Genomic DNA, 15,588 nt, shown 5'->3' with positions numbered 1-15,588 from the left:
GCTGTATCTTTTGTGGGAAGAACTTTCCCTTGACAAGGCAAAGTTACATATCATAATAAAACAACTTATGATTTCTTCTATGCCTTATAAGAACAATATATTTCACTCAGGATGTTCATTCATTCTTTAATTCATTTTCCATACAACAGGGTTGGCGTGTTTATACCTGTAATCAGTTTTCTTTGGGTTTAGCCATAGTGCCCTCGTGTGGTTCCTTTGTAGTATTGCCTAAAATGCTCATTTGGGTTGTAATTATTCACACGTTTCTGTGTCATTTTCCGTGCAGTTTTGTTTTAGCAGAAAAGGCTTGTTTTGACACAAAAAAGAGACATAAATCTTCGTTGCAAAGCTGTCCCCTCTAATTTGAAAGATTTATATCTACTATATCATAAAAATTTATAGGCCTAGTTGTCTTTGTTTCTCAGCTGTTTTAACTTAATAGACTACGTTTTGTTGTCTGTCTGGGGACGCACCTCATAGCCAGTCTTAGCCAGGTGGCTTGGCTATCTGCTCTCTGTCTTGGTCAGAGATGGAACTGAAGTTCTTGCATCACCATAATAATGACACTGTTCGGCCTCAGGACAAGCATCTAGCGTTTGAGGTAACCCGGAAAAATGGAAAAGATCCTTTTAATGTTGTTTACTTATTTCATTTACATACATACAAAAATGGTCTAAAGAATATTTCTGCATCTCAGTAATAAGCAATGAGGAGTTCAGCATTTTATTTATGTGCTGCCTTTCAGATGTATAGAGGGTACACCTGATTCGTCCCATCGGACATTTTCAGTTTTACGGCAGGAGACCCCAGAGGCCATGTTAAGTATCCACCTCTAACCCTCCCAAATGATAAGTGCCTCTGAGAGCCTTTCCGCCTTCCTGATGTGAAATGTACTTATGCAAAGAACTTAGTAGTGAACGAAACATGATCTGATCATAAAGAAATGCACCCCCAGGCCTGCCACACTAAACACACTGCTCTGGAGCCAATCCGACCTGGAGCCGTGTGGGCCAATAAGAATACTTTTGAATTTGTGAATGCTAATAAGTGTAGTTTAGACATCCATCCACATTATAAGTGCTTATCCAGGTCCGGTTATCCCCGGAGCCAATCATGGGCAGCACAGGGTACAAGACAAACCCAAGATTATTAGATTAAGAATTTATGTCACATCCTAGGCACTATTTAGATTTTTGTGCACGGTTATGTACCTCTCTCTTCCATCAGGTGCAACAACTGAGTGCCTCTTCTGCTGGATTGGACACTGTTGTTTGGTGCCCCTTCAAATGGCCTGGAGAGAGAGCGGTGAGGCCTCTTTTTGCCACTCTGTACGCTCTGTGCCGCTCTGATTGTAGTTAACTGATATTTGTTAGCTTTTGTATAAATTTCCTACCATCTGTGGGTGGACAAGAGCCTTGATACTTTGCAGTTATATTACCATGGTTCCATGTGTTTTTCTCCTCTGTATGTTCAGTTAGAGAGTGAGGGTAGTTTTCTGCAACCTGCTAGTACCTTTTTCCTTTGGTACAGTACAATTTATTTCTCACAGAGTTAGCTTTGTTTTATTTATTGATTTATGGTTTGTTCCGCTCTTTAAGTTAATTGTATTATTTGTAGTACTTGAATTAATAAAGCCCAGATTTATTTAAATAAAAATTGAGAGTTGTGTTAGGGTTGGGGTGGGAGCACAAGGTCATATTTAAAATGGGGTGAAACATTTTATTTTGGGTAGGTCTTACATTTTAGCTACGGGCCTCTATCTCACAGACTTTGCTTTAACTATAACCAAATTTAAGTGCCGTAAGGATAAATTGATATTGTTAGTGGACTTCTATGATATTTCAGTTACCGACGAAACAAGTCAATTCCATCATCATCCGCCTGAATTAACACCGCACTGGTCCCACTGGTGCTCACATCAATCTGTAAGTTAAAAGGGAGGGAGGAAATCTTTGGCAGAATTAAATGCAATTTCACATTCTGGAGACCAGACAACATTTTTGGATGAACTGAGGAGGTTAATTAACAGTGACACAACATCTGAAAGATTCTTGCAAAATAAAAAGTAATAATCCGTCATATCCAACATCCTTTTTTTTTTACACTTAGGAGGAGGAAAATCAAATGATCGCAGAAATCTTGACCTCAACAGGCTGTGTCTGCTCTTGTCTAAGTAAGTGACCCTGGTTTTCGCAAAATTCACATTTAAAGGTTTAATATTATGCGTCAGGGAGTTGGTAAAACAGCCATTGTAATTTTTCCAAATGTTCCTCCCAAGTGGACGAATATATTACCATGTTACCAAGGTAGGCATCACAATTTCACACATGCAAACTCCACACAAAAAAATCTGGCGTTCGAACCCCCAGCCTTGGAGTTGGGAGTTTTTAATGCTACCCACTGTGTACCAAGAGACACATTTTTCCATTTCATCTTCCATCATGACTGGAAGGTCCATCATATCCAAAAGAGGGCAGTACACCACTCCTCAGTTTCTTATGCAGCTTCCTGAAATGCACTTAGAGTGTGAGGTCACACTGAACCCTTTTAAATGTTTTCAATCAGTGAAGCACATCCATACATTATATAGAGCTGTAGGGAAATGAGATGAGTGTAAGATGTGGAATATGCAGGGCTCAGACAGTGTATCTACAGTACAGTGCAGACAGTGTATCTACAGTGCATGGAGATGTACCTATGTGTGTGTGTCCAGCAGCACAAAGGGGCAAAGTCCAAGTCTGAGCTGTTGAATAATTAACATGTCTGGGTGAGGATGGGACTAAGTTCACTTGCATAAGATAGAAAAACAGCATGATGAGACACCGGATCAGACAGCAGACACACCCTGCCATTTACACCAGTCAGGCTACACGTTACTCCGTCGCTACTCATCCTTTACCCCGGAGGGTCTGCGAGCCACACACCGCAGACAGACTTACACTCTGCTAGTACCCCAAGACTGACATCATGGGTACTTTAAACCATCCTTTTGCAAAAGATCTCGGAGATGGCTGCACTCATCTTCTGCTTGAGGTGGAGAAAACAGACAGGCTGCCTTTCAGAAAGAGGAAGGTGGAGCCGAGAGGATTCTTCATTAGCAGGTAACTGTGAAATATCACTGTCATGGCAGCCAGGTAACGCAACTTGCCTGCATGAACACTGTGTAAAATTTATTTCACAGCAGTACAGTAGCAAAAAAAGTATGTGAATCCTTTGGAAATGTTTGGTTTTCTGCATTAATTGGTCATAAAATGTGATCTGATCTTCATCTGAGGTAACAATAATGAACAACCACAACCTTTTTTAATGGATAATACACAAAACATTGTGCTGTTTTTGTACGCACTGAAAACATCTTTGAAAATTTGCAGATTTCCCTGCTCAAACTGCCTAATTGTCAGGTTTAGTAGCTGTGCTTGAATACGGAAATATGCAAATTGTGTTGGATTCTGGCCCTCCAGGAATAGATCTGGGGAACTCCCCTTAGGTTAATGGATTCAACAGTTCCAGATTGAGTCAGGAGTTAGCAAACCTGAAACCTGACTCCAATCAAGGAAATGAGATTGGAGGAGAGGGCTACAGCTACTTTGACTTATTAACAAACGCTCAAATATTTTGAGAATCATGCCTAGCAAAAAATAGATCTCAGAAGACTTATGATCAAGAATTGTTGGTTTGCATTACGCTGGAAAGGGCCACAGAGAGTTTAGCTAGTCATTAGACCGCGGTTAGACAAACTGTGTATAAATGTAGACAATTTAGTACCAAATTGCTCCAGAATGTTGTGCAGGCCCAATCTACAGCTACAGGAAGTGCTTGTTTGAGGTTATTGCTGCCAGTTGATGTTCAACCAGGTATTAAATCGACTTGTTCCCTTACTTTTTTCCTACCTACACTGTCGAGTGTTTCAATGATGAATCCAATATGTACAAGAAAAATACAATAATTTATTAGTTAAATCAGGTTGCATTTGTTTGTAATTGTAACTTAGATGATCAGATGACATTTTATGACTGATTAATGCAGAAGACAGATAATTCCAAAGGTTTCATACAGTGTATATAGAACATTAAATGGAAGAGAAACATAGCTGACAGTCTATTGTCTGTTACAAGAAACCATGATGCTCAGACGAGACATTTCAGGATCTGCTGTTTTTAAGACAACTGGCCATGTACCCTGTCTCAGGGGCACTTATTCTAGGCTGATGTGTCTGCTGTTCTGTGTGAACTACAGAGAGAAGAACCTGTCTTTGAGTTTTCTGCTCCTGCTGGTCTGTTATGCTGCTCTGCTCTTCCCAGCTTTTTGGATCAGTGCAGAGTCTACAAGGAAGAATGAAAGGACATCTGAAGGAATCATGGTACACAAGCAAGCATTGATCTGAAAAGAATGATACTTAATTGCATTGACTAGTCCCCATTCACAGATAATTATAAGGACAAGGGCAGGTTTAATATCTCTATGGGTTTTTGTAATGGAATGTTCTCCTCCGTCACAAACATCACATGAGTTTGCTGTACGATGTGGCATTCAGTGGTTTCTCAATCCAGTCCCTGAGGACCCACAGACAGTCCATGTTTTTGCTCCCAGGATTTGGGAGGGAGCAAAAACATGGACTGTCTGGCAGGGAGCAAAACTGTGGACTGCCTGTGCGTACTCAAGAACCAGATTGGGAAACTCGGCAATATGCTATGTAAAACATGATGGGGTAGCCATTCTATGGCCATAGCAACAGAGTGGTCTACCCACCCCCTGCAGGCCTTGCTCAACCAATCAGCTGCCCTGCTGTCACAAGATTGCCGGCAGGGTTGGATCGGGAGTCGCCTCCGTACCACGCCCATGCAGCCGGCCCTACCCAAGATACCAGTGTTCCTTGAGAATGGGTCCGAGGTATGGAGGCTCCCCCCACCTCTGGGTCTGCAGGGCAGTGAGGAGGTGGCAGCCAGGACGTTGTGGACGCTGCCTGACAACGGCCTCCCTGCCCTGCTGGGCTCCAAGGCGTGCAAGCGCTGTGTGGTGGTAGGGAGCGGTGGGGTCCTGTACGGCAGCCAGCTGGGGGCTCACATTGATCAGTATGACATCGTCATCAGGTGAGAGCGACAGGCTGCTGGCGCCCTGATAGCATTGTGCTTTAAAAGCACACAGCTGGTATTTCTCACAACAGGTCACTTCTCTAAAAAACAGGAGGATCTGTCTGAAGTTCCTTTTTCGTCTTAACAGAATGAACAATGCCCCTGTCTTCGGCTTCGAAAGAGACGCCGGTTCCAGAACCACCATCCGCATGATGTACCCAGAAGGGGCTCCAGACTCCTCAAGAGAGTATGAAGGCACTGTTATAGTGGCTTTGGTGGTCTTCAAGAGCTTAGACTTGAAATGGCTCACGTCTGTGATCACCGGGAAGCCGCTGGTGAATAGAACGGCCCTCTAGATCACAAGATCCCATGTACGCATACAATGATCAACAGTTCAAATCATCCATCCAACTGTTCGAGCAGAGCAGTCAGGAGACATTCCCAGACAACATAGGACAAAAGGCAGGAGGGACCCTTGGGTGATGCTTGTCCATCACAGGGCACATATATACACACACACCCATACAATCATACAATACAGACAATATAAGGACACCAGTTAGTCTTTGAAGCACAGAAAGCAATCTACAATTCACATAACTTCATACTCATCGCAGTACTAACCAGACAGAAGTTTATGAGCTTAGAAATGACAGAGAGGGAAGTGGAAATTAGAGTTATTTCATTTTCATTTTCAAAAAGATTCACAGGCCTCATCATAGCGGCCAGTTGTGTTCCTTTATGCTAACAGTGACTTTCTACCCCAGAACTGGTGGTCCAAGCTCTGGTTCTGGCGGAACGTCGTGGAATACGTCCCCCTGAAGCCAGAAAACTTCCGGATCCTCAACCCTGAAATCATGCACCAGACTGGCCTGCAATTACAGCTGTATGCCAAAACGCAGAAAAAGGTAATTTCCCCCAACACTTCTTAAATGTCACAATGTAACCAGTCTGCAGAAGTAGACTGTTATTTATTTACATGAATATCACGTGTCCCCCCCCCCGGCAGACGGTGCCTACGTTGGGCGCCAGCGCCGTGATGGTGGCCCTGCAGCTGTGTGACACGGTGAGCTTGGCTGGCTTCGGCTATGACCTGCAGCATCCCCGGACGGCCCTACACTATTACGAATCCCTTCACACGGACGCCATGCAGGCTCAGCTGGTGCACGATGTCAGCGCTGAGACCAGGTTCCTGAGGGAGCTGGTGAGGAAGGAGGCCGTGTGTGACCTCACGGGGGCGCTACAGGGAGCACCTTGAGGAGAAAGACTGGAACCCAAGGCTCTCAGTGGACAAGGGGCCCTTTATTTAAAGCCTGGACTGCACCCATCCAAGAGCTTCTGGTCAACAAATAAGTCAGACCCAAGGACAAGTCCTGTGTGAATAGATGGTTGTATGAATGGAAGAGTATTAAGGACAGCTTATTTCTGGGTTCATGTGACATCTGTTTACAGCAGGAGAGAATTCAAGAAGGAAGTATAGTCAGAGCAGAGATGGAGGTCCATTGAAGATGGCAGCGGGTCTGCTTATAAGCACTGTGACATGAAAAAGGGGACGGAGTCCGGGAAACAGTGTCTGTGTGCGTGTTGGGGAAGGAGTAGCTGAGAAGTATCGCCACAGCAACGCAATGCTCCATCGCAGCACATGTGGAGAGTGCAAACACAAAAATCCCGCATTTTGTCTAATAAAACAGTGCACATGAAGGACTAAGCAAGCGGGACTTCTTTAATTTTGTCCGTAGCTCTGTCATTCTGTCGATGACCTCCAGGAGGCGCTGTGTCTGAGGCTGCCTGCCTTGCCTTCCTAGTGCGGAGGATCTGAGGCTCTTCTCTATTAAAGACTGCAGGTTGCTTCGGCTCATGAAGCTGTCCCCTGGAGCTCTCAATGACGCACCCCGCTTCCCCCGGTGGCTCTCACAGCAGCGGGATGCGGGACGGCTCCCACAGCTTACAGGCCAGCTGGTAGCAGTGCTGGAGGATGCACTCGCTGGGGATGACGCCCAGGTGGATGGTCAACAGCTCATAGCACTTGACTACCTCTGTCTGATGGTTCTTAGTGTAGTACCTCAGTAGTTTCCTGTAGAGGGCGACACACAGGCAGTCAATCAAGGTGGCATACAGATATTAGCGAATAATGGGCAGAGCCATCAGTGAACAGTACCTGTAGTAATCCCAGGCTAGCATCCCTACGGGGGCAGAGTCATCTGACAGGACCGGGGGGTCGACCACCTCCAGCTTGTAACCCTGAAGAGACAGTCAACACACTGCTGTTCACTCTGGCTGCCTGTTTGAGGTTTGTATGATCACAAAGGCAGAACAACACATTGCAGGCATGTTTGTCATTTTCACAGGGAAGCGCTCCATCCATAATCAAAATAAATGAGTTTGAGGAGAAATTCACTGCAAAACGGACCATAAGGAATCCACATGCCTGTTAGGAGCTGCTGTTTGCAGATTTAAACACACCGTTCACGGATCTTGCACATATGATGTAAAGCTCCTGACCAGACCAGGATGGAATGGCTCTGAGAACCAGTGCAGCACGTACCGTCTCACTTTCCACCCACAGGAAGTAGCAGCAGTAATAGTCACCGTCCCTGAAGGTGACAGTGGTGTAGCCCTTTTGCAGGTAGTGCCGTGCAGTTCCCACGCAGCTCCACACCTTGCAGACAGTCACAAGGCATCTTCAAGGTTATTTCATTATTTAATGTAAAACAGCATCTCCACACTACATTCAAGGTTACAGCAGCAGAATCCCTCTAGCTTGAACCTACTACTTCCACTAAAAGTACTTCCTCAGCGGCCCCCACACCCAACGACCCCCCCCAGGCCATCATTTTTCCATTACACCTTCTCATTTATTGAATTCTCTTTAGTGTTTTTTTTTTCCCCCCCTTAAGAAAAATAAATACCGGTGACAATAGTACCAAATAATATCATAATGGAGAAGAATGTATCCAGCAAGTTGCTACAACTTTTATATATTCTGTAGGATGGGAGAGACCAACCAAGGAAAAGGGATGTCTGCAGACACGAGGCTAACCTTGCTTTTAATAAAGCGTGCCAATGGCCCCGTTCCCAACTCTGAAATGGAATGGTCCGTAACACTAAGGGACGGTGCGATCATCTGGCCTGTCGTGCGGTCCACATAGATGAAGTGGACCATGCCGGGGAACTCCTCCAGATACGTGACAGTGGTGTTAAGGACAACATAGCATAATAACACAGCCCCATCAACCCAACGGCCAACCCTGCAGAGTTAGGTGGTGATACTCAAGACTGGCTGTTTAATATCATATTTGAGCTGCAGTTTTTCTTCACAGGGTTCAGGCGGCTCTGTGCACAGACAGGATATGACACCATAGTGACGTTCCTTCTGCTCTTCACCAGCAGGAAATCCTTCCAGTCCAGGAGCTGCTCTCTGGAACAGTTAGGAGATATAAAGATACAAGTTCTTCACTTCATTTCTCTTTATCTTTACTAGTCAGCTAAGGAAGGGCTTCTGCTCATGTCAGTATGTCAGCCTCTGAACCTGAACACCAGTGGCACCTCTAGTGGCACCTCTAGTGGGCATCCATGATGATGCTCTGGATTAAAAACAACAGTCCGTCCGTCCGTCCATCCATCCCTCCATCCATCCATCCATCCATCCATCGCATCAGCAAAGAGGAGGGAGACAGTACGCACTGCACCAGGAGCCGGGCTCGCTCCTGCAGACTGGGGGCCAGGCGCTGGCAGTCCCTAGGCCCATCTGCTACAAAGCACTGCCTGTACAGGTTACACAGCTGGGTCTTCATATTCCGGCAATGGGGCAGTAGTCTGCAAGCAGACAGGAATGAGCGTACAATATGCCTATCACTGGCCACAGATATGAGGTATAGGGACTGGACGAAAAGCACCCAAATGTTACTCACTCTTTACTAACTCTTGGTCCACCTCTGGAGAAAACCTTGTTTTTGAAATCATTCCACGTATGCTGTAGAATACAGAGGTGCAGGAGGTGTTAAGCAGACGGCCTGTGGCATAAATGATCCTAACAGTGGCCTTCTTCAATCAAAAAGTAACTATCCAGCAAAGGCAGGTGAACACTAGCATGGCCCAACTGAATCACGAACAGGCAGGTTTCACGCGACGGCACTCACCTGCATGCTGCTGCTGCTGCCCAGGGCTCGCACAAACTTGTCCATCTTGCTGCGGAGGTCATGCAAGGAGTGCTGGCTGCGGGGAAGAGCCGCTCCAAACTGCAGGTCACTCAGCTTCCTCTCCAGCTGAGTGAAGCAGTTCAGGAAGTAGTAGACTGACACAGCCACCTGGCAGTTGTGGATCTGAGGGTAACAGAGGGGAGAGGTGGGTAAACAGGTCACCTGATCACTGAGCCAACCAATCAGAATCTGATATGCGGATCTGTATCCTACCCCCATCCAGTCAATGGATGGATCAATTTAAAAATCAGCACTTTTCCAGGTCAGACTCTTCTGTACACCTTATAAAGTGCCACCTGTCTGCTGACATTGTACTTCTCCACTACTAGAAATTATGAAATTTTACTGATCCACTACTAGAAATTATGAAATGTTACTGATCCACTACTTGAAATTATGATGTTTTCTATAAATTAAAAATCAATATAGAATTACGAGTCCTGAACTCCTAGAACTGCAGATAGGCCCTGGTTACTGTGCCAAAATCAATGGTTTACAATAATGAAATTCCCTCTTAAGGCACCTTTGTCAGCAGCACCAGTGTGATACCAGGCCACAGAGGCAGGCAGTACATAGAGTGCGGCATCATGGGACAAAAGCCGTCTTTCAAAGTAGCTTCAAGGAAGACTCTAGAAGGCATAGCAGGGTCCATAGGTGGCGCTTCTAAGGCCTGTAAGCTGTCCTCTGCTACCTGAAATTAAAGCCGCTTTTCATAAAAACATGTCCGGAGCAGATCCACGTCAAATATTAATTCATGCTGGAACATCGTTGATTAATGTAAGTGAGGGGTAAAAATCACAATGATATTCGCGTGACCAAAGACGGGCTAATTCACCTGAATGTCAGGGTCGACAAATTGAAAGACAGGAACGCAGGCCTGTTCTGCACCTATGGACAGAGAGAACATAACACTCAGCGCATCCAGGAGTTGCCAGACAGACAGGCAGGCAGGCGGGCGAGAGACAGACAGACAGGCAGGAAGGAAGTCTGACAGGCAGGCAGGCGAGAGACAGACAAGCAGGCAGACTGACAGGCAGACAGAGAGGCAAGAAGGACGTCTAACAGGCAGGCAGGCGAGAGACCGACAGGGAGGCAGACTGACAGGCAGACCGACTGACAGGGTCTTACCAGATTGCCTGCCAGTGGGGGATGGCTCTGGAGTGTAGAACACATCAGGTGCTGAACTGTTCGGAATGTCCTAGAAAAAGAGCAGTGAGGGTCAGGGAGCGTCTAGGTACACCAGCATGGATACCCGTGTGGCCACAGTCACCCTAGGGCTCACTTCTGGGCTCATGTCATCTAGGTCACTGTTGCTGGGATACTGGTTCTGCACCATCAGAATCAAGGCCAGCAGGTCCGAGGACGTGAGAGGGCTGGCACTGCGGCTGCAAATTAAGCATGATGGAGACTTTTAGCCCATAACTGGAAATGTGCCCCCACAGACTGGTACAGGGGCTGGGGAGTTACCTAGAGTAGAAGGCCAGAAGCTTGGTGTGCACCAGGATGAAGGCGTGCAGGGCTTCCTCCCCCGCTCGCTCCGCGCTGCTGTTGATCGTCTGTACCAGCCGACGCTCCAGGAACTCGATGCACTGTTCACAAAGCGTGGGCTGGACCAGCCTCTCCACAGCCTGAGAGAGGCACACACACAATGAACTAGCAGCCAGCAGAAGCCAAAGAGCTCACAGGTGCTACAAGGCCCCAGACGGCACTTCCTCAATCACCAGCCTGTACCTCCACCAGGAAGCTCTGGTCCTGCTCTCGCAGCCGACTGTAGGTCCCCAGGAGGCTCTGAAACTTCCTCCACAGGCGATTTCTTTGATCTGTATCATGGGGTCGGAGTCTGGGGGTGCAGGCAATGGATTAGTAACTTTGGTTTCTTGTACAGAAGAACACAGAAAAAGTTAAGGCAGACATCAGGGTACAGGAAGGGGCTGCCATTATTTATAGCTTGTTACAGCCAGTGTATCAGAGGGACGAGGTCGACCTGATTTACTAAAAGGTCTATTTAATCTGTGACATAAAAAAGTGAAGGAAGCCAGATCCTGGAGTGCTAAGCCACAGTTCTTTAAAACCCCATTTGATTTCAGAGTCAAGCACAGCGAATGAGCACAGGTCAAAGGTATTTCCAGCACTGCCAAGAACACGACTAAATGCTTCCACATGTATGAAGCATGTCGTACTCTCTCCTCAGCAGGGGACTGCTCAGTGTCACCATCCCAAAGTGAACCTCCGTCAGTTTCTTCATCACATAAATCTTCCTCTTCAGGTCTTCCTCGGACTCCTCACCGTCCCCATTTACAGCAATGTACAGACAGTCTTCAAACTGGAAAACAAAAAGCAATGGGTGGACCTGGCAAACGAGGCCGTCTCCAAACTCCAAACCGAGTGGGATTCCTCAGCGGGCTGAGATAACGGACCTGACGGAGAACGTAGACGTGCTGATCCTCGGTGCTGAACGAGGTGTAGCTGTCTCCCATCCTGTCGATCATGGTGCTACAGGAGATGATGATGGGGGCAAACAAAGTGTTGATGCTGTCTTCGAAAGCTGGAGGCTGTGGACCAGAATAGCAGATTTTGCTCTAACTTAGGGTCCACTGATTATTTAATGTGGATAAGCAGGAAGATGACAGTACGTATTGACAACAGTTGATAGAAAACTGACCAAATTAATTAAAAGAAATAAGTGATACAACAGATTGTTGGTGTTCCTACCCTGCCTCCTTCTTCCTGGGACCCTTCATATTGATTCCGAATGCTCTGCTGGAAGTCTGGGTCAGCCCAATAGAAGAGAACTTCTGCACTCTCACTAGCGATCAGCAAGCACTTCATCTGAGAAGAACGTCAGAAAAAAAAGTGTCTGTCTCAGAACCACCTTGTTCACCGGCCTTGGTACTCACTCTGGACCAGGTCAAGCCCCGGGATCCCTAGGCAGACATTAAAGCGAGCTTCAGCATATATGGAGCTGCATACTGAGTTTGACCAGTGTTGGGAAAGTTACTCACAAAAGTAATCCATTACAGACAGAGGTGGAAAGTTCAGGCCCTGAAAGTACAAATACAGACCAAGGTTTTGTTTCAACCAACCAGTTGAGCATAAAGAGTCACAGTCGTATTCAGTTGGCTGTTTGAAACAAAGCCTTGATCTGTATTTGTAAATTCGGGACCGGAACTATCCAGCTCTCTCTGTAATGGATTACTTTTGTAACTTCCTCAATAACACGGTTTACATGGGCTTCGCTTTTACTAAAAGCTGTAGACAAGTCACTGCCCTTAGATTACGATCTTCAATCGTATTCGAAAAGTTAGTCTTAAAAGACAATTTTACGAAAATACACAAAGTAAGAGCAGGGTCTCTGCGCGGATTAACAGTATCCGAGCAAAGTGATCTCTCGTAATCCCCGCCTCGCTCACATGCTTCGTCCCATGACCGCTGCGTGCCACTGCTCGCTGGTTTTCAAATGTTACAAAGCGCACATTAAACTACATCTGCACAGCTAGGAAAAATGTTACGATGGGAACACAAAGTGAGGCGCTTACCCTTTTTGGAAACGCCACTTGAGCTGCCTGTCGCGCTGTTACCTTGATGCTTTTGCCCAGGCGACCGATCCCCTTTCTTGGCACTGCTCACAAGGGACACGGGAGAGCCTCTGTAATCTGCAGCACTTCGTAAAAAGACTCAGCTTTTCCGCTTCCGCGAATCCAGAAGCATGGCAGAACAAAATATCAACAAATGCCTTGAACTGTTGACGCGGGAATAGTATAAGATTCAAATGCCCTCAATTGTTGATGGAGGAAAAGTAGAACATTTTTAAATCTATTTTTGTGATTACTGGCTGAAGGGTGTAACTAATTAAGATACATATCTACTATTATTTACAGCAAAAAAAAAAAAAAAACTGGCAGTAGTTGTCTTTTATTATTTGCGTGTAACTGTTGCATTTGTTCATATTTCCTCTTATGCTTGCGAATGGCAGTAAATGCACAGTTAGTTACACATGCCACCTACATTAGTTAATAATCGTGTGTGCTTTTGCTAATTTATGTGAATATATATCCGTTTGCTCGGTCGTCGTAGCTGATACATCCTGCATTTCAAAAAATGAATTTTCCTTTGGAAAGATTATTTTAAAAAGGTATATAAGGAAACAAGAAAAGGAATAAACAAGATAAAACTGAGTTTAAACTACCAAATTTAAACAATATAAATAATGAGTGTTTTATGTATAAAAAACTGAAACTGTCATAAAATAAAATGTCAGATATCGGTTTAATTCACAACAAATTGCAGAAACGAACACAACCATAGCAGTCAATGTAGTAGGAAGTTCGGAACTAGGTGACGTCAACTGTTGGTGATGCGCGTCAGCTGCTGTGCGCCAGTGCGAGGCTGTGCGTCACCCGCTGTGCGCCAGTGCAATGCAACGCGTCAGTGTGTGCGCCAGGGCGGGGCATCATGTGTGTCGCTATACAACGCTCTGATTTAGTGTAATGTGTCCTCTCTTTGATGAATTTACTGTTGCAATTACTTAAACTAAGTCGTGTTTCATTATTAATCATACAGATATACAGCAGTACTTCCAGTGATACTCATATTTGGTAGTTTAATTGGATGCCATATTGGCGACCAATTGGCTTATTTGGACAGGGTACATCAGAATCGTTGTTAGATGTTTGCGCACTGTTTTTTATTCAGTTCTAGGTTTAAAATGAATGCTGACTTAACAGATACACAGATGTGAAGAGTCAAATACCATGAAAGGTAGCACATAAATACTAATCAACAACACCACTGTTTAATTTGTTAAAAGGAAATTCCAGAGTCAGATATTTAAAATTACATAGTTAATGCAATCAGTCAGTTCAGAAGGCAGCACTCCAGTACGCAAGTGGGAAAACAGCATTATGCTGACCTTCTCTCTTCTTGGGGTAAATATTTAGGTTTTTTGAACCTTGCAGTGGTCATATTGTCTATGTTGCCAGCAAGAATCCAGCACTGTTAGTCATCCACAAATTTTCTCGACTCGTTTAGAGGGGGGACACGCACATAAGCCCTATTGGAGCTGACTACTGTATACACTATGTAAACATCATGAAATCCTCCATCCTGGCCAAAGGGTGGAACAGGCCTGTATGTTCCAAATGGGCTCAGAACATAAACACTTTCACGCAAGGTTTGGTTACAGTTAGCATAGCTGAAGCAAACTTGTCACGCAAAGGTACCTTGACTTTATACAGACCACTGCGCTAAAGGAAGACCATGGTTGGTTTTAATGGGAAAAGTAAAGTAATTATGACAGAAAACAGAGAATGAAACTTATTTCTGAGCTCCTGTACCGTAAGAAGGAGCATAATTGTAAATAACTTGTGACAGTAAGTTAGCATGAGCATGCAATAATTATTCCTGATTCCTATTTCTGCTGATGTTGCCTGACTTCAGTAAAGATTGGGGCCTTGGTTTTGTTCATGGTGGGGTTAGGGTAATTACAGTCAGGGTTAGCGGTTGTTGGGAGACAATCAAGAAATAAATCCTATACAAAACTACTAAATGTGGGTAGGTTTTTTAACTATACCTGGAAAGAATTACAATGAACTACAGCACTCAGATGAAATAACAGAAACAGGAGTATCATTTAATATGGGGACAGTGCCTTGAACGCTAATATTCTGCTTACTATAGCACATTGGAGTCACTGATTGGCATTTATGAGTGGATCATCATAATTCTAATTGCCAATTTACATTAAACCTGTAGGAATCATGGGTCCAGTCCAATGAAAGAATCCTTTGATGCACTAGGGTTTACTCTCAGTGCAAATATTGCCTTGATATTAATAAAAATATTGGAGATACTAAAGATCAGAATGTGGCATCAAAGAAGAAGTATGGTGTGAAAGATCTAGAAGACTGTTTACACGTCAGGTAGGTTCACTCTCCAATTTTATCCATCAGTTATATGTCACAACATACACTGGCTGATTCTCTGTATTTCGCAACATGAGCAACCTCTGAATGAACAATATAGTAGTTGTGTAGCTGACCTTGGGGCCATAAGCCTAAAGGTGCTAAGCACAGAAACACTCAGACTTTTGTGTATGATATTGAACACGAATTGTCTCAGTGAGACATCCATCCTCCAGTGGTCTGAGAGGCCATGCACTCACACACACAATCTCACATTATACGTAATTTAGAGATGCCACTTACCCGAACCACATGTCATTGGACTGTCCAAGGGAAACACACACAATGGGGGAGACACCATACTGTCCATTATTTGAAAATCTTGGTGTAAAACTGCAGGGAAAGCAAGTTCCTTTA

The 15,588-nt window shown here is 45.0% G+C and overlaps 2 protein-coding genes across 3 annotated transcripts; one reads left to right on the top strand and one right to left on the bottom strand.

The window, feature by feature from the left end:
- The first annotated feature begins 2,816 nt into the window (after positions 1–2,816).
- On the top strand, positions 2,817–6,780 carry st3gal7 (ST3 beta-galactoside alpha-2,3-sialyltransferase 7). Of its 2 annotated transcripts, none has more exons than XM_072709653.1 (6): positions 2,817–3,101; positions 4,302–4,360; positions 4,759–5,090; positions 5,221–5,407; positions 5,840–5,980; positions 6,082–6,780. In XM_072709653.1, the coding sequence occupies exons 1-6, from the start codon at positions 3,008–3,010 to the stop codon at positions 6,328–6,330; spliced, it is 1,062 nt and encodes a 353-aa protein (XP_072565754.1). In that variant the 5' UTR covers positions 2,817–3,007; the 3' UTR covers positions 6,331–6,780. The 2 variants fall into 2 exon arrangements, with proteins under 2 accessions (XP_072565754.1, XP_023678378.2); XM_023822610.2 differs by having other exon boundaries at positions 4,237–4,360.
- hps1 (HPS1 biogenesis of lysosomal organelles complex 3 subunit 1) lies at positions 6,356–13,588 on the bottom strand. Its single transcript, XM_072709652.1, has 18 exons — positions 12,808–13,588; positions 11,984–12,100; positions 11,689–11,823; positions 11,452–11,594; positions 11,003–11,111; positions 10,739–10,899; positions 10,554–10,656; positions 10,400–10,469; positions 10,107–10,159; positions 9,795–9,962; positions 9,212–9,394; positions 8,984–9,045; positions 8,757–8,888; positions 8,426–8,490; positions 8,113–8,258; positions 7,618–7,731; positions 7,231–7,313; positions 6,356–7,146 (listed from the first exon to the last, which is right to left on the bottom strand). Exons 2-18 carry the CDS (start codon positions 12,098–12,100, stop codon positions 6,984–6,986), a joined length of 2,007 nt encoding a protein of 668 aa, XP_072565753.1. The 5' UTR covers positions 12,808–13,588; the 3' UTR covers positions 6,356–6,983.
- Positions 13,589–15,588: the final 2,000 nt, after the last annotated feature.

This window comes from Paramormyrops kingsleyae, chromosome 3 (genome assembly GCF_048594095.1).
Source record: "Paramormyrops kingsleyae isolate MSU_618 chromosome 3, PKINGS_0.4, whole genome shotgun sequence".
NCBI lineage: Eukaryota > Metazoa > Chordata > Actinopteri > Osteoglossiformes > Mormyridae > Paramormyrops > Paramormyrops kingsleyae.
Note: the sequence above shows the minus strand (reverse complement) of the source record. Positions and strands in the feature narration are given on the sequence as shown.